Source organism: Sciurus carolinensis, chromosome 1, assembly GCF_902686445.1.
Source record: "Sciurus carolinensis chromosome 1, mSciCar1.2, whole genome shotgun sequence".
Taxonomy (NCBI): Eukaryota; Metazoa; Chordata; class Mammalia; order Rodentia; family Sciuridae; genus Sciurus; species Sciurus carolinensis.
In genome coordinates this window covers 156,261,807-156,288,973 of record NC_062213.1, presented here as the reverse complement: position 1 = coordinate 156,288,973, position 27,167 = coordinate 156,261,807, and the positions used below count along the sequence as shown (strand labels likewise).

At 41.2% G+C, this 27,167-nt stretch overlaps 2 protein-coding genes across 7 annotated transcripts in view; one reads left to right on the top strand and one right to left on the bottom strand.

Moving 5' to 3' along the window:
• Positions 1–1,747: 1,747 nt before the first annotated feature.
• LOC124962898 (40S ribosomal protein S21-like) lies at positions 1,748–27,137 on the bottom strand. The gene is made up of 2 exons (XM_047522159.1): positions 26,349–27,137; positions 1,748–2,554 (listed from the first exon to the last, which is right to left on the bottom strand). The coding sequence occupies exon 2, from the start codon at positions 2,171–2,173 to the stop codon at positions 1,784–1,786; it is 390 nt and encodes a 129-aa protein (XP_047378115.1). The 5' UTR covers positions 2,174–2,554; positions 26,349–27,137; the 3' UTR covers positions 1,748–1,783.
• Positions 26,569–27,167, top strand: part of Ak4 (adenylate kinase 4) — a 62,148-nt gene continuing 61,549 nt past the window's right edge. For 2 of the 6 annotated variants that reach the window (XM_047556987.1, XM_047556978.1), the window contains exon 1: positions 26,820–27,042. The gene's annotated coding sequence lies outside the window, so the exon portion shown is untranslated. Of the gene's footprint in view, positions 26,698–26,785; positions 27,043–27,167 lie in introns of those variants that run through there. The other 4 variants (XM_047556994.1, XM_047556964.1, XM_047557002.1 and 1 more) reach the window with 4 other exon arrangements.

Sequence of the window (27,167 nt, the reverse complement as noted above, 5' to 3'; positions counted from 1 at the left end):
ATCAAACAACATTGTCCTATGTAAATTTATGATTACACAAATGGTATGCCTTGACTCCATGTACAAATAGAGAAACAACATGTATCCCATTTGTTTACAATAATAAAAATATATATATAAGGGCTGGAGATATAGTTCAGTTGGTAGAGTGCTTGTCTCACATGCACAAGGTCCTGGGTTCAATCCACAGAACCACAAAAAAATTAAAATAAAATAAACTGGGGATGTAGCTCAGTGGTAAAATGCTCCTGGGTTCAATCCCTGGTACCAAACCAAACACAATGAAATTCAGTAGAAAAGGGCTATAGGTCTTATCAGGAGAGAAAATAAGGAATAGTGAGGAAAGTTTCAAATTACTTTGAGATAGTCATCCCAAATTCTTTAGAGGAACTATTAAAATCTGCCATGAAAGAATGATGATTATCTATAGCCAGAAAAGTGATTGCAGTTTAAACAACAAACCCTTCTTTTTCAGATCTCACAGCCACAGATTGCAAAAGTACAACTATTAACTAATGAAATCTAGTGTCAAATAGATATATAATCCAGAGGGTTTTTTTCCTTTTGTCTTTGTCTTTTCATGGTACTTGGGATTGAAACTGGGCCTCAGGCTTACTGGGCAAGTGCTATACCAGTGAACTATATCCTCTGTCTTAATTTATTCCTAATGTTGAGAAAGGGTCTCACTAAGTTTCCCAGTCCTCGAACTTGGAATCCTCCTGTCTCAACCTCCCAAGAAGATGGTATTATAGGTGTGTGCCACTGCACCTGGTTTCTGAGGTCTTTTATCTGCCATTGCTTTTTCCTTTTTCCTTTGTTGCATTAGGCATGTTGCCCTGTAAGTTATGGTGGTGATATCAGGACTAAACAATTAAGGTCTTATTGTTTAAATTAAGGAGTTTTTAACTTTTTAAATAAAAGACAATGCCAAAAAATTGTGTATATTATCATACACTTACACACACACACACACACACACACACACACACACACACACGGGGTGGGGAGCTGACTCCATGGCTCATGCCTGTAGTTCCAGCAACTTGGGTGCCTGAGGCAGAAGAATTGCAAACTCAAGGTCAGCCTGGGCAACTTAGAGAGACCCTGTTTCAAAATATAAAATAAAAAGCACTGATAGTGTAGTTCAATGATAAAGTGCCTCTTAGTTCAATCCCCAACACTCCCCACCCCCCAACACACACAAAGGCAAAAAAGAAAAAAAAAATGAATGGCACAGCACACACTTTACAGGAAGGATTGACCCATTAGGTTCCATCTTCTTATATATAGTTTATATTTTAAAAACTTGAAGTTGAGCTGCTTGCAGTGATGCATATCTGTAATCTCAGCGACTAAGGCTGAAGCAGGAGAATTACACAAGTTTGTGACCAGCCTCAGCATTTTTTTTTTTTTTTTTTTTTTTTTTTTTTTTTTGCGGTGCTGGGGATCGAACCCAGGGCCTTGTGCTTGCAAGGCAAGCACTCTACCAACCGAGCCATCTCCCCACCCCTAGCCTCAGTATCTTAGCAAGGTCCAAAGCAATTTAGCGAGACACCGTCTCAAAATAAAAAATAAAAAGGACTGGGGTTGTAGCTCAGTGGTAAAGCATCCCTAAGTTCAATTCCCAGTGCAAAACAAAAACAAAAAACACAACTTTAAAAGAGTCACAAATAAATCACTTATGATCATTTTTTTAAAAAGTTTTTTTTTTTTTTTTTTTTTTTTTTTTTTACTTTTCACTATTTATTTATGACAAATGTTCCGCATCCACAATTCTCTCCAGTCAAAAATTCTTTGAGACGATGCCGTCTGCCTTGGCCAATCGGAGAATGGAGTCATCTGACTCACCGATCCTGCGAATGGCCCCGCAGATAGCGTAGGTTTTAAACTGGCGATTAAACCTGCGGGTGACCTTGTCTACCTCGGCCACGTTCATCTGGATGGACGCATGGTCCTTGGCACCGATGATGCGGTTGCTGGCGGAGCATTTCCGCGGCACGTACAGGTCCACGAACTCGCCGGCGTCGTTCTGCATGTCGAAGCGCGCCTGCTGCCTCCACGGCGAGCGCGAGCGCAGAAAAGCAAATTTTGTTTTTAAAGTTCTATTGACAAGTGATAGGTGAATGATTAGAGTATTTGAAAACATGTACATTTCCATATGGAATATATACATGTTGTGTATATAATATATAGAATATATAATTTCTACATTATGATTTCCAAACTATTTTATGCACCTGTCAATTTGCAGAATTGAAAACTGAAGCTAGAATGTACACATAAAAGAACCTGAAAATAGAACACACTATAAATATTACTTCTTTTCTTGCTCCAATAATGCTGCAAGAAGTTATGGACTCGTTCATCCAATCGTTAATTTTGGCAGTCATGTGTCAGTCACTGTTCTAGGACCCAGGGATACAGGATGAATAAGGCCAACACAGTCCCTTGGAGATGAATAAGCGCAGGCAATTAGAGCCAGACTGCCTGTCTTGAATCCTCTCTTTACTAGGTGTATAATTACTGACAATTCAATGTGTCTCCATTCTGTGATCTGTAAAACAGAGATAATAAGAGTATTGAAAGGTTTGTGTGTTGATTTGTGAAGGGGCAGTGCTCAGTGAATGTTAGGTTTTAATGCGATTCTTGCCCAGCATAATGGCACATGCCTCTAATCCCAGTGACTCAGGAGACCCAAGCCAGAGGATCGAAAGTTCCAGGTCAGCCCAAGCAATTTAGTGAGACCCTAAGCAACTTAGCAGGACCCTGTCTCAAATAAAAAATAAAAAGGTCTGGGGATGTAACTTAGTGGTAAAGCACCCCTGGGTTCAATTCCAAGTACAAAAAAAATTTGTTTTGGATTCTTCACAGAACTTACAGTCCAGTGTGGGGAGAAACGGATAAGAATATTTGTCTGCATTTTACAGGTAAAGAAACCGAGGTTCAGAAAGGTTAAGTAAACTTCCTAAGTCAAATAGATAGTAGGATAGAGGTGAGACTTTGTCCTCTGTCCCAATTGACTTCGAGGCCACTGTCTCTGCCAAACCGAGCAGGCTATTTCATGGCATTTTTTTCTCAAGTGCATTTTCCATGACAAAATCCTATTGGTGTGGGGCAGAGTTTTTAAAAAGGTTTTTATTGGAAGACTTAGAAAAAATCGTAAGAATGCATTTTATAACTCTCCAGAGCCCTTCATTATCTTCAGTCTGTACATGGGGAAGTCTAGTTTCTGTCCCTTTGGATAAAAGAGAGCATCTCTCGCCTCATCAAAGCAGTCATCTGAGCTGGGTGTGGGGGCTTGCCTTTCATCCCAGCACTCAGAGTCCTAGTCTGGGAGTTCAAAACCAGCCTGGGCAACATGATGAGCTCCTGTCTCAAAGAAAGACAAAACTCAATTGTGTCATCTGGAAGGAACTAAAAATGAGTCCTAGGAAACACCATGTAGGCAGGCCGTGTTTGCCTTAGCTTCAACACAATACAAATGGGTCTTTTGTTGGTTGTTTTTTTTTTTTTTTGCGGTGCTGGGTTGTTGGTTGGTTTTAAATTTTTATGCTCTGGGCACTTTTCTGGGATGAGACTATCAGGTCAAATACAATGGTCTCTGTCTCTTCAGTTAGTAGAGTCACACACAAGAAAAAGAAAAACCAGCCATAGGTTTCTCTCTAAGACCAAACAAGACTCAGGAGAGAGTGAGGAGCAAGCTGGACGGTGAGGGACAAGTAGGCCCTCTGTAGCCATAGAAGGGGAAGCAAATTACCCAGGGCCTGAGTAAAGCTCTGGAAGTCTGAGAGGGAAAGAGAGCTAGACCAGGGTTTGGGACACGCTGTGCAGGAAGGAACTCTGTGGCAGGCCAGAAGGAGAAGCTCCCAGGAGGCAGGGACTCTTCTTCAGTTGGATGCCTGCACCTGTGCCCAGCTAACCCCCAGGGACTACTTGCTGGCTAATTGAACAGTAAAATCCTGCATCTTCCCCATGAGACTGATTCAGTAGGTCTAGGGATTAGCTCTGTGTCACTGTAGGGAAAAGGCTCTTATGAAGTAAAGATAGGTTTATTATGGCTGACTGTTCTGGAGGTTCAAGTCCAAGATCAGGCAACTGCATTGGATCGGGCCTCAGGTGAAGACAGCATATCTTGGTGGAAGCAGGAGTTGCCACGTCAGCACATTTGGGCATGTGTGAGCACACCTGGACACAGGAAGCAGAGGAGAGAGGAGGGGCCGGGTCTTAGATTTATAGTTTTCTGTTGAGTCAGGTGACCATACTCTTTTTTTTTTTTTTCCCATTGCTGTTGAACCCAGGGCTTGTGCATGCTAGGCAAGAACTCAACCAACTGAGCTATATTCCCAGCCCTGACCATACTCTTTGAAAACCTCAAATGAAGTGACATTTTCCTGTTTTATTGTGGGGAGGAGGATATAATGTGAACTATCAAAGATTTATTTTAAAATAACCCTGGCAGGTAGAAAACTATTAATAGTATAGAGATGGACATATATGATTTTTTCAATTAAGATGTATCTTTGAGTATTTTCTTAATAAAATGGTGGGGGAACATGAGCTTGAGTCAGGGATAAATCATGCTAATTTAATCTCAAAGAGAAGTGGATATAAATCTGACTGTCATTTAGTCCATTGTTCTAAGAGGAGGCAGAGGGAGGCAGAAGAGGAATTCCAGGCAGGCCAATGGTTCTGGAAGCAGCGTGTTGATCAGCTCCAGAGAAGAAGCAGGGGACTTTGCTGGCAGAGCCAGGATGTGGGTTCAACTGGGTTTAAATGACTTAGGAGATTGGTATACTGTCTCTGCATATTGGTAGAAGTCATTAGTCATATGGTTTTTTTTGTTGTTGTTGTTTTTTCCGGTTTTTTTGTTTTGTTTTTTTTGGTACTAGGAATTGAACCCAGGGGCACTTTACCATTGAGCTACATCCCCTGCCCTTTTTAATTTTGCTCAGGGTCTTGCTAATTTGCTGAAGTTGCCTCAAACTTGTGATCCTCCTGCCCCACCCTCCAGAGTAGCTGGAATTAAAGGCATGCATCACTGAGTAGGGCTCAATAATAGCTATTCAAAGTATCAAACTCAAAGCCATTGTGAAGATCAGATCGTATAAATCAAATGTCTTTGTTGAGATGGTAGTGGTTTTATTTTGTTTTGTTCTGTTTTTTGCAGTGCTGGGGATTGAACCCAGGGCCTGGTACCTGCTAGGCAACTTTTCTGCCATGGAGCCACATCCTGGGCCACCATCATGCAGTTATTCTAAGACATACGCTGTATAGCTGTGGAGTGGGGTTGCTCTCCCCTGTAATCCCTGAAACGTAGCAAGCTGAGGCAGGAGGAGCACAAGTTTGAGACCAGCTTTGGCAATTTAGTGAGATCCTATCCTAAAATAAAAAGACTGGGGACTATAGACTGGGGACTGGGTCCAATTCCTAATACTGCAACACAAAAACAAAACCAAAAATATATGCTATACAAAGACTTTCCAAGAGGTGTGGTGGTATGAATGATTTTAAGGGAATCAGTAGTTTTTCAGATGTCAGTTTTCAGATGCAATCCTTCTAAAAAGGAGGAAAGGCTGGGTGTGCAGAGAGTCATTCCAGTTTTCCTTTCTCAATTCCTCTTTCATAAACACTCTTTTCCCATTTGATAAGAAAAAAAGCATTTTCACCCCAATCTCATTCTGGTAACTTGCATCAGGTGCAAACCACCTTCCCGGCTCCAAACAGATTCTTCAAAAATACTTAGAATAGATGAAGCCTCTTCTAGTCCAGCCCATGTGCACCCAAAAGACAGCTCATATTTTCTGCTGACTTGTACACACCCTGTGAAAGAAGGGAGGGGACATCCAGAGCATGCTGGCCCCTGCTGAGATGCTCCAGATTCAGTTACATCCTAGAGTAGGGTAGAGACATGATGACAATTTTTATTTAACACTCTCAGTCTTTCTAACCCCTGACTATTGTCAAGGAAACTGAACTGTCACTTCTGAGTCTTGTGAGGACATACACACACACACACACACACACACACACACACACAGGGATTGAAACTGGTTGAAAATATTAAAGAGAATAATACCACTTTATTTCATTTGGAAACAAATTCTCATCAAGGTTTTCCCCATCCTATTTGAAATCAGAAGTGAGATAGTTGCCATGGAGATGTGGTTTAACATGTTTATTTGAATAGAAAAAATGTAGTCAGATCTTTTCTGACGGAAAAAAAAAAAAAAAGTTTGATTTGGCCCATTGGTTTGACAGTGAGGGCTGACTTTGCCTATTAGGTGTTAGTTAGGTGAACATCTTCCATAAGTCAAATGAGCTAAAAATACAGCACCAACATTTTAAATAAAATATATTCAAATTACAATGGAAGGAAAATGCCTAGTCAAGAATTTTATTACCTAAGACATTTTGAAATTGATAATATTTTAATATTCTTACTCTTTCTGAATAGAGCAGCTAATCAAACTGCCTCAAGGTGAAAAAGTAACAGGTATGATTTAATAATTGCCTGATAATTCTTGAGAAATGTGTGTGTGTGTGTGTGTGTGTGTGTGTGTGTGTGTAGTACTGGGAATTGAACTCAGAAGTGCTCTACTACTGTGCTACATCCCCAGCCCTTTTTATTTTTAATTTTGAGACAGAGCCTCACTTAATTGCTGAGGTTAGCCTCAAACTTATGACCCTCCTGCCTCAGCCTCCTGAGTTACAGAGATTACAGGCATGGGCCACTCTATCTGATTCAAAGAAAGCGTTTTTGATTGAAATGAAATTCAGAAAGTAAATGATTCTCACTCACAACTGGACAATGAATCCTTTTCTAAAATGCTTTCTAGTTCTTTACAACAGAATTCAGAATTCTTGAAATGAAATATTAAAGTTTTGACCAAAAGACCACTGATAAATGAATTTACTTAATTAATTAATTAATTTTTGGTATGGGGGATTGAACTCTGGGGTGCTTTACCACTGAGCCACATCCCCAACCCCCACCCCCCGCCATTTTTCTTAAAGGAAAGGTCTCACTAAATTGCTTACGGCCTCATTTGAGTTGTTGAGCCTGGCCTCAAAGTTGTGATCCTCCTGTCTCAGCTTCCAGAGTTACTGGAATTAGAGGCATACTCACCACACACAGTGATAAATGAATTTTAATGTTAGATCACTCTGAAGTTTTTGGAATTGCTGTAACAAAACTTGTATTTCCATCCTCTGATTCTCATGAGCAAGTTTTCTCAACACTCATAACTATGAAAATAGAAACTAGAGTAGAATTAAGCTGTGTATGGTGGCACACATCTACAATCCCAGAAACAGAGAGGTCGAAGCAGGAGGATTGCTGAATACATTAGGGTGATCAAGAAAAGTCTTCTAAAAACAAAAATATACCATAATAAAATTGAGGGAAAGTAAAGTAGAAATGTTGGTTCAGTGTGAAAATGCATTGATGTAAAAATTTGGCTGTTGTAGAAGAACTTGCTCATGTAATTTTCTTCTTTGATTGAATGATTGATTGATTGATTGATTTTTGGATGCTGGGACCAAACCCAGCACTTGGCCAGCGCTCTACCACTGAGCTACATCCTCAGACCCTGCTCATGTAATTTTCAAGAGGATGATGGTGGCTATCAGTTTGCAACCTTTCATACCTGTGGGTTTTTGCATTCATGTATTCAAGCAACCTCAGATGGAAAATATTTTCTTAAAGTTTCATCTGTACTCAACAGGTACAGACGTTTTTGGTCATTATTTTCTAAACAGTCTAGTACAATAAATATTTACACAGTATGTACATTGTATTAGATATAATAAGTAATCTAGAGACATTTAAAGTATATGGGAATATATGGGAGGATGTGCATAGGTTATATGCAAATACTCTAGCATTTTATGTTTATTTTTTATTTTGAAATTTTTTAAATTTATAAATAGAAAATATTGCTGAGCATGGTGGCACAGGTCTATAATCCTAGCAACTTGGGAAGTTGAAGTAGGAGGATCTCGAGTTCGAGACCAGCCTCAGAAACTTGGTAAGGCCCTAAGGAACTTATCAAGACCCTGTATAAAAAATTTAAAAAATAAGCCAGATGCAGTGGGCATGCCTGTAATCCCAGGGGCTCAGGAGGCTGAGGCAGGAGGATTGGGAATTCAAAGCCAGCCTCAGCAATGGCAAGGCACTAAGCATCTCAGTAAGATCCTGTCTCTCTAAATAAAAATACAAAATAGGGCTGGGGATGTAGCACAGTATTCAAGTGCCCCTGAGTTCAATGCCCGGTAAATTAATACACAGTGCCAAAAAGAAAGAAATAGAAAATATATTGGAAGAGAAAAAAGTATACAGGCTTATATATATATATATATATATATATATATATATATATATATATATGAATACACCACAGTGAATCTCACCATTATGTACATCCACAAGACTGGGATCCTAATTAGAATAAGATATATTTCATCCTTGTTAAAATATATCAAGATAAATTCTTCTGTCATGTATAATTAAAAAGAACAAATTTTAAAAATCACACAAAAAAGTAGATAGCCAAGTTTTTACTTCAGGACCTTTTCAAATCCTCACTGTTCACTAATCCACAGAATAAAAAACTTTGTCAAAAATATTCAGCCACCCCTTTTCTATCAACCTTGTTTTTTTTTTTTTTTTTTTTTTTTTTTGAGGTGCTGTGCTGGAGATTGAACCCAGGGCCTTGTGTTTGACAGGCAAGCACTCTACCAACTGACTGCTTCCCCAGTCCTGCTACATCTTTTTTGTTGTTATTCTTTTAGTTACACATGACAGTAGAGGGTATTTTGGCATATCATACATACATGGAGTATAGCTTCCCATTCCCGTGGTCGTACATGATGTCGAGTTATACTAGTTATGTATTCACATATGTTTGCTACATCTTTTAACCAGTCAATTGAGTCCACAAACTGCCGACTTGGCTCAACAAACTGCATTACCTGATCCATGATTACCTGCCCACGCAAGCTACCCCTTGAGATGCAAGAGACGAGTAGTAGTAGCCCAGGAGTGGAATGAGGAATTCTTTTTTCTTGTTTCTTTTTTTTCCCCATATGAGGAATTGACCCCAGGGCCTCATGAATGCTAGGTAACTGCTCTACCACTGAGTACACCTCCAACCTTTCTACCATTTTATATAAGGGAATTGAGAATCTTCAGATTTTTGTGCCAGAACTTTTCATAGATATTAAGGGATGACTATGCAGTTTAAAGGAGTGATTGAAGTTTTATTTTAGAATGTTAGAGTTTAAAGTGTGGTTGGGAATTATACCCCTTGCAATATTTTATATTTGTAATGTACAATTTTAACAATGTCAGAACATGTCAGGGTTACATGATTTAAAATTGTTTTAGGAGGCACTGAGGCACAAGACTTCAAAGTCGGGTGGACTAGAGGGAGGCTGTGTTCCTTGTCACTCCATAACTTTGGTTTCAAGCAGAGGATATCTGTTTCTTGGTGAGGCAGTCTTTGCTGCTTATCCATCCCCTGCTGTTTACCCCATTTGTCTACTGCAATCACCTGCAGTCTGCCAGCATATCGACACCTTTTTGAGCACAGATTGCTCACTGTCTGGTGCCTACCATCCGCTATTTGCCTGCTGCTTGCCTGTCCATCGCCTACCTTTCACCTACCCATCACCCACCGCTCAAAGTTCACCTCCCGATCGTCTGACAGCAGTCAGCAGACTGACCTCAGACTGCCAGTGGAGCACCAGTTGCCTGCTGTTGCCTGGAAGTTCACTGTCACAGTACCTGCAGGTTTGGTTACACATGGCTGCTGCCATTTTGAGAAAACAGCCAGGACTTGTAGGACCCCTGGTTGGACTGACTGAGCCCCATCTCCAGGATCCCTCAGACCGACCAATCACTCCCTGCCTCTGGGGCCGTCACATCGAATGACTGCCCCCTGCCACTAGAACCCCCAGACTGACTGACTGCACCCTATCACCAAGACCTCTAGACCAATTGCAACCTACCTCCAGGATCCTGCAACTAGACCAACAACACCCCTCCTCTAGGACCCCTGCCGGACCACCACACTCCGCCTCCAGGACCACCAGCCAACCACGCCCACACCCAGAGCTGTAGCTCCCCATTTACCAACACTTTTGGAACCCAGAGCAGCCATCTTGGTTTATCCTGAAAGCGGTAGCTCCAATCTTTAGGTGGGGCAAATCCCATCTTGAGATGCCTGCTGGAGACTGGAAGCTCATCGTCAGGTACCTCTCATACATCAGGCTACTGAAGACTGGGATGTTTGAATACTATATGATTCTTATAGTGTAGATTTTCTTTTTTAACCTTATTGACAAATTTTAAGTTTTTATTTCTTTACTTTTTTTTTTGCTCTCTTTTCCTTTTGCTTACCTGTTCCTCAGTGTCTCTTTCTCCCTTTTCCCATGCTAACAACCAACTTCTTTTGATTACACTCTCACTTTTTATGATCTAGAACTTCTAAATATTATTTTCTTATCCCATTGATAGCTACATCCTACACCCCTCCACATCCTCTTTGTCCTCTATTATAAACCGTAGACCTTATTGCAAGTCTATTTGTTATACTGAAGATAATAATTGAAATCATTCTGTGTATTATGACAATATTGTTAATGTCCTCATAGGGGCTATTTAGTTTCAGGTTGCATACTGTCTGAACTGGACACTGCTAATATTGATCTCCCCCTTAAAGAAAAGGTTTTGGAAACCTATAGGGTCATGAGAAGCCTATAGGGGAGAAACTGCAATACCCCAGATCTGCACTGCTAGAAGGGAAGATCCATGAACAACATGAAAAAACAAGGGAAGAAAATGATCCAAACAAATCTAGATTCTATATTAACAGAATCCAGTGACAGCATGGTAGAAGAAATGTCAGAAAAGGACTTCAGATTATACATGATTAAAATGATCCCAAAGCAAAGGATGAGATAAGAGAGCAAATGCAGGCAATGAATGATCACTCCAATAAGCAGTTGAAAGAGCAACTGCAGGAAGCAAAAGATCATTTCAACAAAAAGACAGAGATTCTCAAAAAAAAAAAAAAAAACCTGAAATCCTTGAAATGAAGGAAACAATAAACCAAATAAAAAACTCAATGGAAAGCATCACCAACAGATTAGACCACTTGGAAGACAGAACCTCAGATAATGAAGACAAAATATTTAATCTTGAAAATAAAGTTGACCAAACAGAGAAGATGGTAAGAAATCATGAACAGAACCTCCAAGAACTATGGAACATCATGAAAAGACCAAATTTAAGAATTATCAGGATTGAAGAAGGCACAGAGATACAAACTAAAGGAATGAACAACCTATTCAATGAAATAATAGCAGAAAAGTTCCCAAACCTGAAGAATGAAATGGAAAATCAAATACAAGAGGCTTACAGAACACCAAATGCACAAAATCACAACAGATCCACACCAAGGCACATTATAAGGAAAATGACCAACATACAAAATAAAGATAGGATTTGGAAGGCTTCGAGAGAAAAGCATCGGATTACATATAGGGGAAAACCAGTATGAATATCAGCAGATTTCTCAGCCCAGACCCTAAAAGTTAGAAGGGCCTGGAACAATATATTTCAAACTCTGAAAGAACATGGTTGCCAACCAAGAATCCTATACCCAGCAAAACTAACCTTCAGATTTGAAGACAAAATAAAATCCTTCCATGATAAACAAAAGTTAAAAGAATTTACAAATGGAAAGCCTGCACTACAGAATGTTCTCAGCAAAATATTCCATGAGGAGGAAATGAAAAACAATAATGTAGGTCAGCAAAGGGAGGAACTACCTTAAAGGAAAAACCATTCAAAGGAGAAACCAAGTCAAGTTAAAAACCAAAAATAAGCCCAAATGACTGGGAATACAAATCATATCTCAATAAAACCCTGAATGTTAATGGCCTAAACTCATCAATCAAAAGACATAGACTGGCAGAATGGATTAAAAAAAAAAGACCCAACAATATGCTGCCTTCAAGAGACTCATCTCATAGAAAAAGACATCCATAGACTAAAGGTGAAAGGATGGGAAAAAACCTACCATGCACATGGACTCAGTAAAAAAGTGGGGGTTTCCATCCTTATTTCACATAAAGTGAACTTCAAGCCAAAGTTAGTCAGAAGGGATAAAGAAGGACATTTCATACTGCTTAAGGGAACCATAAATCAGGAAGACATAATGATCATAAATATTTATGCCCCAAACAATGGTGCATCCAAGTACATCAAACAAATTCTTCTCAATTCCAGGAATCAAATAGACCACAACACAATAATTCTGGGTAACTTTAACACACCACTGTCACCACTGGATAGATCTTCCAAACAAAAACTAAACAAAGAAACCATAGAACTCAATAACACAATCAATAACCTAGACTTAACAGACATATATAGAATATTCCATCCATCAACGATCAAATTCACTTTCTTCTCAGCAGCACATGGAACCTTCTCGAAAACAGATCATATGTTATGCCACAAAGCAGCCCTTAGGAAATGCAAAAAAATAGAGATACTGCCTTGTGTTTTATCAGATCATAATGGACTGAGAGTAGAAATCAATGACAAAATAAAAACAAATTACTCCAACACCTGGAGACTAAATAATATGCTATTGAATGAAGCATGGATAACAGAAAACATCAGGGAGGAGATAATAAAATTCTTAGAGATAAATGAGAATGGATACAACATATCAAAATCTCTGGGAAACTATGAAAGCAGTACTAAGAGGAAAATTCATTGCATGCAGTGCATTCGAGAAAAGAATAAAAAGTCAACAACTAAATGAGCTAACATTACAACTCAAAGCCCTAGAAAAAGAAGAAAACAATACCAAAAGTAGTAGAAGACAGAAAATAATTAAAATCAGAGCTGAAGTCAATGAAATTGAAACAAAAGAAACAATTCAAAAAAATTGACAAAACAAAAATTGACTTGGAAAAAGTGAACAAAATAGACAAACTTTAGCCACACTAACAAAGAGAAGGAGAGAGAAAACTCAAATTACTAAAATTCATGATGAAAAAGGAAATATCACAACAGACATCACTGAAATACATAACATAATGAGAAGCTACTTTGAAAATCTATATTCCAACAAAATAGGAAATACCAAAGACATCAACAAATTTCTAGAGACATATGATCCTCCCAAACTGAACCAGGAGGACATATACAATTTAAACAGATCAACATCAAGAAATGAAATAGAAGAAGCCATCAAAAGTCTACCAACCAAGAAAAGCCCAGGACCAGACAGATGCTTAGCCGAGTTCTACAAGACCTTCCAAGACTTCTCAAAGTATTCCAGGAAATAGAAAAAGAGGGAACCCTACCAAACTCATTCTATGAAGCTAACATCTGAAAGGGAAATGAGGAAAAAAAACTCCATTCGCAATAGCCTCACAAAAAATAAAATACTTGGGAATCAATCTAACCAAAGGGGTGAAAGATCTCTACAATGTACTACAAAACATTGAAGAAAGAAATTGAGGATACCTTAGAAGATAGAATGATCTCCCATGTTCTTGGACAGGCAGAATTAATATTATCAAAATGGCCATACTCCAAAGGTGCTATACAGATTTAACACAATTCCAACTAAAATCCCTGTGACATTTCTCATAGCAACAGAAAAAGCAATCATGAAATTCATCTGGAAGGACAAAAGATCCAAAATAGCCAAAGCAATCCTGGGCAGGAAGAGAGATGCAGCAGGTATCACTATACCAGAACTTAAACTTTACTATAGAGCAATAGTAACAAAAATGGCGTGGTACTGGCACCAAAATAGACAGGTAGATCAATGATACAAGATAGAAGACATGGAGACATACCCACATAAGTACAGTAACCTCATACTAGACAAGGCTGCCAAAAACTTACAATGGAGGAAAGATAGCCTCTTCAACAAATGGTGCTGGGAAAACTGGAAATCTATATGCAGTAAAATGAAATTATATCCCTATCTCCCACCCTGTACAAAATTCAACTCAAAATGGATCAAGAATCTGGGAATTAGACCTAAGACCCTTCACCAAAGAGAAGAAAAATTAGGCCCGAGTCTCCATCATGTTGGCTTAGGACCAGACTTCCTTAATAATACCCCCATAGCACAAGAAATAAAAGCAAGAATCAATAAATGGGATAGATTCAAGCGAAAAAGCTTTTTCTCAGCACAGGAAACAATTAATAATGTGAAAAGAGAGCCTACAGAGTGGGAGAAAATCTTTTCCACACACACTTCAGATAGAGCACTCATCTCCAAAGTTTATAAAGAACTTTAAAAACTTTACACCTAAAATACAAAGAACCCAATCAATAAATGGGCTAAGGAACTGGGCAGACACTTCACAGAAGATATACAGGTGATCAACAAATATATGAAAAAGTCTCATCATCCCTAGTAATTAGAGAAATGCAAATTAAAACCACCCTAAGATTTCATCTAACTCCAATTAGAATGGCTATTATCAAGAATAGGAACAACAATAAGTGTTGGTGTGGACGTGGGGAAAAAGGCACACTCACACATTGCTGATGGAGTTCAAATTGGTGCAGCCACTCTGGAAAGCAGTATGGAGATTCCTCAGAAAACTTGGAATGGACCCACCATTTGACCCCGCTCCTGGTTTACACCCAAAGGACTTAAAATCAGCATACTATAGTGATGCAACCACATCAATGTTCACAGCAGCTCAATTCACAATAGCTAGATTGTGGAACCAACCTAAATGCCCTTCAATAGATGAATGGATAAAGAAACTGTGGTATATATACACAATGGAATATTAGCCATAAAGTACAACAAAATTATGGCATTTGCTGATAAATGGATGAAGTTGGAAAATATCATGCTAAGTGAAATAGGCCAAGCCCCAAAAACCAAAGGCTGAATGTTTTCTCTGATAAGTGCATGACAATATATAATGATGGGGAGTCGTCGGGGGAAGAGAAGAATGAAGGAACTTTGGATGGTGTAGAGGAAAAAGGGGTGGGAGGGGGTGGGGATGGAAAAAAAACTGAAAGTCCCCCGATATATATGTGAAAAGAATTCCTCTTCCTCCTCCTGCTTTAGTAATAAAAGCTGGAAACTGGTGTATCATACTTACTTGCTTTTTACCTAAGATCTGACCAATTTATTCTATATCCTGGGTAAGCCTCATATTCATTTCTTCTCTTTCAACTCCCCTGCCACTGTGTTATGTGTTGAAAACTTTGTGACCTGGTATGGTGGTGCACATCTGTAATACCAGCAATTTAGACAGTTTTTTTGGGGAGGGTCCAGGGGATGGTATTGGGGATTGAACCCAGAGGGGCTTTACACTGAGGTAGTTATTGTGGGCTGGGGATCAAACCCAGGGCCTTGCACATGCTAGGCAAACACTTTACCACTAAGCTACATCCTTAGCCCTTCTTTTTGTTTTCTATTTTGGGACAGAGTCTTGCTAAATTTCTGAGGCTGGTCTTGACCTTGGGATCCTCCTACCTCAGCCTTCCTCTAGCTGCTGAGATTGCAGGTGTTTGCCACCATGCCCCGTCATACCAGTAATTGGAGGGGCTGAAGCAGGAGGATCGAAAATTTGAGGCCAGTCTCAGCACCTTAGCCAGATCCCATCTCAAAATAAAAAATAAAAAGGACTGGGGATGTAGCTCAGTGGTAAAGCACCCGCGGTTCAATCCTCAGTAGCAAAAAAGATCCTAACTTCCCTTTCTCTCTCTCTCTCTCTCTCTCTCACTAGAGATTGAATCCAGGGGTGCTTTACCACTGAGCTACATCCTTAGCCCTTCTTATTTTTTATTTTGAGATGGGGGGTCTCACTAAGTTGCTTAGGGCCTGGCTAAATTGCTGAGATTGACTTTGAACTTGTGATCCTCCTGCCTCAGCCTCCTAAGTCGCTGGTGTTACAGGAATGTGCTGCCACTCCCAGCTGTCTTTCTTTTTTTATGTATTTGCATATATTTATACTTTTTTAATGTGGAAGAAACAAGTTTAGTATGAAAATCTCATGGAATCTGAAGCATACATTTTATTCTCAAACCCTAGTTAATTTGGAACTCCCTCTTCTGTTTTCTGTTTCCTGGCAGAGTTTGTGTGTGTGTGTGTTTAGTTATTGGGGATTGAACCCAAATGTGCTTTGCCACTGAGCTACATCCCCAACCCTTTATTTTAATTTTTAATTTTGAGTCAGGATCTTGCTAAATTGCTTAGAACCTTAATAAATCGCTGAGGTGGGCCTTGAACTTGAGATCCTTCTGCTTCAGTCTCCCAAGTGCCACCACACCTGTCCTAGGAGAGCCACTTACACTACTTCTGATCCTGAATTCTTTGTATCTGATAATGTACACGTAAGTCAATGAAATCAAAGACTCTTGACCACCTTTCTGTCTTCAGGACTGACTCTGTGCTCAATGAATACTGTCGAATGAATGAGGCAAAACCAGATACTGGGATTCGTCTAGTTTCCAGTGATTAGTCTTGAGGTGGCTCAACCTCTACACCAGTCCTGAATGCTTCCTTATCTGTGGATTTCCTTTTACTTTAGACAATAAATTCTTTATTGCTTAAATTGGTTTCTGTTGAATTTTCTATCGTTTGCAGTTAAAGCATCCTGATATAGGCTCACAATAAAAATTAATCTTAGCTATAGAAAAATTTTAGTTATAATTTTTATACATCATAGTTGAAGAGTTATTTTTTTCATTCATTTCTTCTCCTTTGTGTGTTTGTGTGTGTGTGTGTGTGTGTGTGTGTGTGTATGTGTGTGGTACTGCGATTGAACCCAGGGGTGCTCTTCCAGTAACTATGACCCAATCCTTTTTAGTTTTTATTCTGAGACAGGGCTTCACTAAAGTCGTCCCGGCTGACCTTGAACTTACAATCCTCCTGCCTCAACCTCCTGAGTAACTGGGATAATAGGCATGCATCACTATACTCAGAAGGACTAAGATTCTTTTTGCTTGACTTTTATATAATTCAAATTCAAGTTGTTGTTGCTGTAGTTGTTTTTATGGCGAACCTAATAATGAGTAATTTATACTAATGTTGACCAAAAATTGCAGGAGGTCATTGTCTTGGATTGCTCCCCTGCACTAGGTCCCTAGAGACCAGGCAAAAAATCAAATGGAGTCACTCATACTAAAGTTCTATGTCACCGTGCTGGAACTAAATGATTTATCTGAACTTCTGAGAAATCAGGATTATATACATACAGCCAAGTTTTCAGATGGGACAGTTTGTATGCACATGATAACCAAGTGCCCTCTTTAATCCTTACACAAAAGAAGTAGCCTGAAACAACCCCATCGTAACTAATCATTTATTTCCTATTTTCCTGTCTCCCCTGTCCCAACCTTTAAAATAACCAAAATATTTTTGTTTTTATTTCTGCTTTCTTCAGTCCGTTTCTGTCTAAAAAGCCTACTCAGAAGCAGGGATGCCTATAATCCTAGCCCATTGGTAGGCTAAGCAAGGAGGATAAGCCTGGGAGGTGGAAGTCAGCCTAAGCAGCATAGGGAGACCCCATACCAAAAAAGAAAAAAGTCTCTGCTTGCCCAAAAAGACTTGTTGGTACACCAGATCTATTCTTGTGATATGCTCCATTCAGGGGTCTTGCCACTTCTCTAGGTCCTACCTGGAAAGGGATCCAATCCTTCTCTGTATTTGGAACTTCCCAACTCAGGTACTGTTTCTGCCTTCCTGTGGAGTCTCAGTCCTGGAGCGTAAATGTCACAGGACAAGGGTGGTCCTTGGCATATGTGACAGAAAAGAATTTCAGTATATGTCAATCAGTGTCAGAGATTTAGTTAGGAAAGAAAATACACATTTAAGGGAGAATATGGACTATTTAAGGAAAAGACATCTTTTGGAGTAAAGTAAAAATACACACTCAGATTGCGGGTCATCTTGAGAGTGAGAAACTTTTGGAGTAAAGCATGGATACACAGTCCAGGGAAGATGCAGGCCATCTCAAAAGGGAGAGACAGCAACGCCATGGTGTTGTTGCCAAAAGCTTGGTCCTTGTCCCTGCTGCCAATCCAATAACAAGGACACGGTTTTGAGAAAAAGATAAAAGAAGTCTTATTGCTTTACTAGCAAAGGAGAAACACAGGGGACCCCTGTCCCAGAGGCTGTGATTCTGCTCATCAACGGGAACAGGGGGCTTTTAAAGAGGTGACTCAAAAGCTACATTCCACGTATTCTCTGTTGGAGTTGTAATTCACTTGTTAATTTGGGAGGTACTCATTTCTGACATCTTCTGGTGCCATCCTCAAGTCTGGATTACTTTGTTCCTATGGTGGGTGTGTGTTCAAGGATGGATAACTCTGCCTAGAATGGGAAGAAAGGTAATCCTGTTTCCTCTAAGAGTACAGCGGGAGAGATTAGGGAGGAGAGGGAGAGAGGAAGAGAAAGAGACTGTCCATTTTAAAAATAAGTTGCAGTGGCAGAGAAGCAAGGGTTTCTTCAAAGCACAAAGAGGAACACTGTTAGAGTACGGGGTGTTTATGTTTGCAGAGGGACAGTAGTTAGGAACTGGACTAGAGGTGGAGCCAGGGTGAAGTAATGTCATTTTGCCCCAGTTTTTCTATGACTTAGATATTGCCATCCTGTTACTCTTTTGCAGACAAGGGCATGGGTCAAGGGCAAGGGCCAAGGGTGAGGGCTATGGATGTGGGCTGGTTGCTCAGGAATGCTTGTTTTGCATTTCAAAGGTTCCTGGGTGTTTCCTGCGTTTCAACAGCTCATCTGGCACTTCTCTTTTGACACTCAATATGTCTTTATTTTTTTATATCCTCAAATTCCTATCTTATAAACAGGCACGCAAATTCTTTTTTTCTTTTCTTTTTTTTTTCGGGGAGTTACTTCCACTTAAGTTCTCTTCCATGTCCCTTCTCCCCAGTCAGGGGATTCTTCCAAGTCAAGGAGGTAAGGAGCAGAGAGCCTTAAACCATTTGCAAGCTGCCAGGTCAACTGTATTGTTCAAATACCACATTTTCCCCACTTCTCCTATGGGCCTAGTCGAAAACTAAAAGCCAAGAATAGACTTTTGGTTTCTTTCTTTCTGCTGTGTTATCTTGTCCTTAAGCAAATGGACCTGTTACCAGAGTTCTAGGCCAGAGGCCAGAAGGGATCCCACAAATAAGGTCTAGCCACTCGCTCCAAAAACCAAACAGAAAAGGTAATGGTGAAAAACATGAAAGGAGGGATGGGGTTGTGGCTCAGTGGTAGAGCACTTGCCTGGCACGTGCAAGGCACTGGGTTCAAGTCTCAGTACCGCATATAAATAAATAAATAAAATAAAGATTTGTCAACATCTGAAAAAAAACTATTTAAAAAAAACCTGAAAGGAAGTTTAAGCAGCAAGCTGCACTAGGAAGACAAGTGGACCCATATCCTTAGAGCTATTATCATGGGGCTGACAATGACTTTGAGGTCCTGGAGAAAGAGAAATGGGGCAAAGGTGTGAGGGGAGTGGTCTGCATAGCTGGAGGGATTGCACAGCTGCCCCGGAAGGTGATCTGGACAGGGCGCGATCTATCCGTCATTATCTCCAGATTGGTCAGGCAGGCTCTGACCCTGAAAAGAAAGTTTCCAGTTGCCTGAGGGGTAACTTGCACTTAACACAAGATGTTTATCAAATCAGACCTTGTTCCTAGAAACCAAGGTTCTGGGATTCTTCTGGGAGCAAAGAAGATGGATGCAAAGTTGAGGAAGAAAGCTAAGTAGCTAAGTCCCTTTTTTTTTTTTGACACTGGGGATTGAACCCAGGGGCACTGAATCACTGAGCCACATACCCAACTTTTAAAAAAATATTCTAGTAAGAGACAGGGTCTCGCTGAGTTGTTTGGGGGCTTACTAAGTTGCTGAGGCTGGCTTTGAACTCATGATCCTCTTGCCTCAGCCTCCTAAGCTAATAATATTTTAGGCATGTACTACCTCTGCCGACCCAAGTCCTAATCCTGTTTTTAGCTACCCATCAGACATTTGCAAGCAAAAATAGTCTAAATCCTTGTTACAATCATAAATTTCTTAGCTGCTGCATGAAGAAGGAGGAGAATCATGGGGTGAAAAATGGAAAACACTAATCTGCCATACAAGGAATGTATCCAGAAGAAGGGACTTTTCATCATTGTTTTGTTTTTCTGATACTGAGGCCTGAACTCAGGGATGCTTTACTCCTGAGCTACATCTCTAATCCTTTTTATTATTTATTTTGAGGCAGGGTCTGGCTAAATTGCCCAGTCTGGCCTCAAACTTTGATTCTCCCGCCTCAACCTCCCAAGTCCCTGGGATGAGAGGCATGTGCCACCAGACCTGACTGGCATACTTTTTATTTTGTCACTAAATTGCTGAGTGTGGCTTTGAACTTACGATCCTGCCGCCTCAGTCTCCAGAGGAGCCAAACCAATTTCTACTGACATGATAATAAAGTTCCTTCTGCTATAATCTTTACACAAAAAGAGTAACCTGAAATAATCTGATGTTCATTAATCATTTCTTTCCCTATTGTCTTATTTCCTGTCCCCACTACACAAAGAAAGTAACTTTGAAATGACCAAATTCCTTTTTGTTTTTGACTTTGTTTCTGCTTTCTTTAGCCCTTTTGTACGAAATTGATCTCTTCTGCTGAGCTCATCGGAGCACTGTTCTCCCACCCCTCAAAACTGGGGATCAAACCCAAGGGTGGTCTCCACTGAGCACAAACCCAGTCCTTTTTATTTCATTTTATTGGTACTGAGGACTGAACCCAGGGGCACTTTACCACTGAGCCGAACCCCTAGCCCTTTTTATATTTCTCTTTTGAGACAGAGTTCCACTAAGTTGCTTAGGCTCTCAACAAAGTTGGTGAGGGCTGGCCCTCAGTCCCAGTCCCAGGGGTCACCAGGATAACAAGTGTGGGCCACCCATCTGGCTCAACAGATCACTATTCTATTTTATGGAATGAAGTGATGACAGATTCTAGAATGAAAAAATAAAGCTAATTCAAATCAATCATGGTAGCCAGGTATGGTGGTGAATGTCTATAATTCCAGAAATTTGGGAGGCTGAGGCAGGAGGATTGCAAGTTAGAGGCCAGTCTCAGTCATTTAGCACTGGCTCCAGGCAACTTACTGAGACCCTGGGAAAGTAGCTTGGTGGTAGAGCACTGCTGGGTTCAATTCCCAGTACCCCCCCCCCCAAAAAAAAAAAAATGAAAAAAGAAAAAAAAGAAATTCAATTACTGTTGTGTTGAGGCAGAGCGCCATAGATGGATTGATGATAAAATGCTAATTTTAATTTTCACTGCCTTTTTTGAAGGCCAAACTTAAAAGGAGGTTCCCACAGGTGGAATTCCCTTTACCAACCCAGCCCTAATGAGCTTGACTTGTGCAGAATAAACTCGTATTCAGTTCCAGTCCCTCCATCCAGCTTGGGTAGTAAGAAAGCTACATTTCTCCTGGCAGTTAACTTTGCACAGAGGAAAGACATGTCTAGACACCTCTGATTTCCTGGCAAGTCTACTGACTCAAGGTGACTTCTAGAAAGAGTTCTGCTATTGATCGTGGTTGGAAAGATGAGTGAAGAGTGTGTAAGTTGTTTTTTTTTTAGCGTTTCACAGTGAAAAGAATGAATGTGGGCATTCAACTTCTTCAGTTCCTTAGAGAGTGCACCTTTCAAGTAGTTAGTCTAGGAAGGGGTCCCCCTCTTCTCTCTTTCTCCCTCTTTTCTTTTTCAATAATGGGGGTTAAACCCAGGGCACTCTACCACTGAGCTGCATTCCCAGCCCCACTTTTTTTTTTTTTAACTTTTTATATTAAGACAGGTTCTAGCTAAGTTTCTGAGGCTGGCTTCAAACTTATTATCCTTCTCCTCAACCTTCCTAGTTGCTGGGATGACAGGCATATGCCACTGGTGCCTGGCTTCTTGAAAAGATTTGCAAATAGTCTGTTATTCATGCAGAATAATGGGCTGTACCAGGTAAATATGAGGAGGAATGCTTATTTCTTTCCTCCCAGTTCTTTTTAAAAACTTTTTTTTCCTGTTTTTGGCCTGAGAGAACAGACTTGTAAAATAAGTGCTGTTGCTTGTTTTCAATACTGCTAAGATATAGTAGGTTAATAACCATGTGGGTTGATAAAATTTGGGGCTAATGATTTACCTTTAAGAATGTACTGTGATATGTATATTATGTCAAAATACACTCTACTGTCATATATAACTAAAAAGAACAAATCAAAAACTTAAAAGAGAGAAAAAAGAATGTACTATAAACCAAGTATGGTGGCACATGCCTGTAATCCCAGTGACTTGGCAGGCTGAGGCAGGAGGATCAAAAGTTCAAAAGCCAGCCTTAGTAATTTAGTGAGGTCCTAAGAACTTAGTGAGACCCTGTCTTAAAAAATAAAAAAGGGATCTGGCATTGTGACTCAGTGGAATAGCGCTTGCCTAGCATGTGTGAGGCACTGGATTCAATCCTCAGCACCACATATAAATAAAGGTCCACTGACTACTAAAAAATATTTTTAAATGAAATGAAAAAAAATTTTTAAAAAGACTAGGAATATGGCTAAGTGGTGAAGTGCCCCTGGGTTCAATGTCCAGTACAAACAAAAAAAAAAAAAAAAAAAAAAAAAAGAAAAAGAAAGAAAGAAAAGAACATACTATGGTACTGTGGTCACACATAATACAAGTCAGGCATCAGTCCTTCATCTACCATTTATTCTTCTCATTACCACCTTTTGGGTTTTTGAATATTTGTTGATTGCCTACAAGGACAAAGGAGCATGAGCACACTAGGACAGATCTCCTTTCTTTTCTTTTTTTTCCTTTTTTTTTTGAGGTACTGGTGATTGGTGCAGATCATAAAGCTCATACTGTAGAGGGCTTGCCTAGCATGCACGAGGTCCGGGGTTTGAATCCCAAGCACCACCAAAAAAAAAAAAAGATTCTATTCACACATGCTAGGAAAATAGGAAAATACTCCACCATTTAGTTACATCCCCAGCTATTTTTATTTTTGAGTCAGGGTCTTGCTAAATTGCCCAGGTTGGCCTTGAATGTGCTGTCCTCCTGCTTCCACCTCTGGAGTCTCAGAAATTAAAGGTGTGTCAGGGTGCCCAGCCTTTACTCCATTATTATTATTATTACTTTTTCCTTAATCTTGGCATCTTCAGTCACTGGCCTTTCTCTTACCTGTCCTGAGAAGTTTCACGGAAAACAAAGAAAGAAAGATCTTCCCTCCTTCATTCAGCAGGCAGCCAGCTCTTCAAAGCTCACCCACCACACCTGCATTCTACCCATGCTGGTGGAGGCCACAGACAGGGAGAGGAAGTCAGTGTCAACAGGGGTATTCTCAGATTTCCCTTCTGTAATAAATAATTGAGATATCTGGGCATAGTAGTGGTTCAGGCCTGTGATCCCAGCTACTTCAAATGTTGAAGCAGGAGGATCCCAAGGTCAAGACCAGCCTCAGCAACTTAGGGAGACCCTGTCTCAAAATAAGAATAAAAAGGGCTGGGTATATAGCTTAATGGTAGAGCATGGCTGGGTTCAATCTCCAGTACAAAGAACAAAAACAAAAACAAAAACAAAACTTTTCATTTACTGAGTACCTTCTAAGCACCAGGGAACCTATTGGGTGCTTTGCTATGTTATTATCTGATTTATTTTTTGAATTTCATGAACTAAACTCAAAGAGGTCAAATAATTGGCCCATGGTTAATGGTGATGATGATGTTTATAATTGAATGCTGATTATATGCTCAGCACTTTGCTTAGTCCTTCATTTTGTGGTTTCATTTAAGCCTTACTACAAGTCTTTGATGTGGATATTTTCTCCTTTTACAGAGAAGCCAACTAAAACTCACAGATATCAAGAGGCTTGCGGAGTTAGTGAATGTTGCTGTAGTGACTTTTTTTTTTTTCTTGCACCAAGGATTGAACTCAGGGGCACTTAACCACTGAACCACATGAACCACATCCCCAGGGCCCCCCCCCCCCCTTTTTTTTATTCTACTTTGAGACAGGGTCTCACTGAGTTGCTTAGGGCCTCACTTTTGCTGAGGTTGTCTTTGAACTCATGATCCTCCTGCCTCAGCCTCCCAAACCACTGGGAATACAGGTGTGCGCCACTGTGCCTGGCTGCTATAGTGATTTGATCCTATACCTGTGTTTGATACCACAAGCCTGTTTCTTCCTCTTCTGTACTCCCAAGTCAGTAGTGGAGCTGAGGGACCTTGAGGTGTCTATGTACACAGTGGTCCATTGAGGGCCTTTTTGTGATAGTAGGTTCCAGTGTCAGCTGGGTTTCTCTAATGTGTTACTATTCTTTCTGTTTCATAATTTAAGTTCCTAAAATATAAGTTCCTAGGACCTTGTAGGTAGCTAGCACTGCTCCATGATATTATAAAGTGATGTTGATAAAGACATTTCAAAAGCAGGCAAAAGAACCAGGTCATAGCACAAGGTAGGGGCTATGATTCATCTAGTTTATGTGGGCTAAAAGTAAGTTTTTTGCTTTGTTTTGTTTGTGGAGGTGCTATGGAATTGAACTCAGGGGTTTTCTACCACTGAGCTACATCCCCAGCCCTTTATATTTTTATTTTGAGACAGGATCTTGCTAAATTGCACACACTGGCCTTAAACTTGGGATCCTCCTACTTTACTCTCCCAAATTGCTGAAATTCCAAACCAGTTCCAGGCTCCACCAAAACCAATTATTATTATTATTGTTATTGGTACTGAGAATTTAACCCAGGGACACTTTACCACTGAACTATATCCTCACCCAGTCCTTTTTTTATTTGTTTTGAGGGTCTCCCTAAGGTGCTGAAGGTCTTCCTAAATTGCTGAGGCTAGCTGCAAGCTTGTAATCCTCCTTCTTTAATCTCCAACATCATTGGATCACAAGGTCTAGGCCACTGTACCTGATTCAGAATCAATTCTCTCTTTTTTTTTTTTTTTTTTTGGTGCCAAAGATTGAACCCAGGGGTGCTTTACCACTGACTACATTCCCAGGTCCCCAGGCCTTTCTATTTTTTATTTTGAGACAGGCTGTCACTAATTGCTTAGGGCCTTTGCTAAATAGCTGAAGTTGGCCTCAAACTTGGGATCCTCCTGCCTCAGCCTCCAGGATCTCTACAAATACAGGCTTATACCACCCTCTGGCAGCAAAAACGTGTTAGCAAGCCCTCCAGGTGATTCAGATGCATGCTCATGTCTGATAGGTGCACAGAAGTATCTGCTACATATTATACAATATATAGCAGAAAGAAGAGGGAAAATGTAAGCAATGCCTTCTCCCCCAGAAGCCCTTCTTTCTCTTTGATGCAGTGAAGGGCTGAAGGCGCTCAGTATATGGTCTGCAACACACTCTGAGCTATGTTAGGACTTTAGTCTATGGTATAAATGCTGGTGTAAAGGTTGTTGTCCTGGGTATGGGGTCTGGCCAATTCTGTGCTTTGGAAGAGAGGGACTATGTGGTAGGATACTAGGTCAAGCTCTACCCCTTGCTCCACAACAGAAACAGAGCAGCCAGGAATCTAGAAGAGGTTCTTCTTCACGCTGTTACTACTGTGTCCCTCACCCTCTCTGAGTTACAGGTAGTGGCCCACAGAACTCTGCAATGGATTCCCAAGGAGCAGGCAGCCTGTGGAAGTAAGGGGAAAGAGAGGGTCTAGGCGGAATGGAAAGGCATGTGGAAGGAACCTGCGCCCTTGCTGTAGGTTTTTTTAAAATAACTTTATCCTGCAGTGGGGGAAATATAACATTTATTTTTTTACTTCAGCAATATTTTCAGCAACTATATGGAAAACAGAATGGCGCCGAAGACGGAGACTTAAGGGATTATGGCACTAGTTGGGGTGGGAAATTGGAGGGCTCTGGGTAAGCCCAGTGCAGAATGAAGAAAATAAGGGTTGGGATGTGCGGGGCGCAGCGGGCAGAGACAGCTTCCATTTGCACTAGGCAAGTTGTGGGTGCGGGGCCAACATCTTAGACACGGAAATCCTGGAATCAGTTGACATTACTCTAAAGTTCCTGAGCACACGTGAGTGACAGCCCCTCCGTCCTTCTTTCCCAAGGTTCCCGGGCTTTGGAAATGACAAGGGTTCAAAATTGCTTCTGGAACATAACTGCTATGCGCGCAGCGATTGGATCAGTGGTTCACGGCTCTATCCCAAGCGCCCAGAAAAGTGTCTGGCACATAATAGGCGCTCACCAAAACACTGCTGAATTATGAATAAAGGAATGAATGGTACCACTCCAAGACTCCTTTCCTCATCTGTATCTGAAAGGTTGTTGAATAATGAAATCACATACCTTCGAACTTGACATACAAGAGACGCTCAACAAGTTGTATTTTTCCTTTCCCTTCACAATAGATCCTGGGCAATACAAAAAAAAGGTTTTTTTTTTTTTCTCTTGCGTGGTCTCCACCTCTCTTCGCCCCCGCAGCCCCCACTGGGTCGCGGGGAGCACGTGGGCCGGGGAAGGCGGGGTGGGGAAGTGGAGGGGGCGCCGGCCGGTGGTTAGAGCTGAGCAGGTCTCCCGGCTTACGTAAGGAGCGAGTCCGGCGCGGCCGGCCGGGCTCGGAGACTGTGCAGGCGGAGGCGGCGCCGCCCATCGGGATCCGGGCTGGGAGTCTCCGGTTGCGCTACTTGCAGCGGAGGTGTGTGTTTGTTTGCTTTGGGCGGAGCGGCGCGGGGCTCCCGCTCCTCGCAAGGCCCTTGGTTGGGGAGCGCATCTGCCCACCCTGGGCGGAGGTGGGCCAGTCCGATTGCGCGCGGGCGGCGGGCAGCGGCGGCGGCCACAGAGACTAGAGAATGTGACAGCCGCCCGGGAGGGGCCCAGTCGCGGACTACAGGCTGCCCACGTGCGGGAATCGCTCAGGGGCCTGAGCGTCGGGCAGCGGGGGCGCGCTTCGAGTCACCCCCTATCTTCGTTTCCCTAGCTCGTCCGAGGCTGGCTTGGGGATGCCTGGCCGCACGACTCCCTCCTTGGACAAGGCGTGGGAGTGAGACAGAGGAAGGGGTCGAGGCTGGCCGGCCGACCTCCGCGGCCCCGAAGGCTGACTAGCTGGGCGGGGGCACCGGAGTTCTCCATAACTGCTGCCTGGGGGCGAGGAGGTGGCGGAGGGCG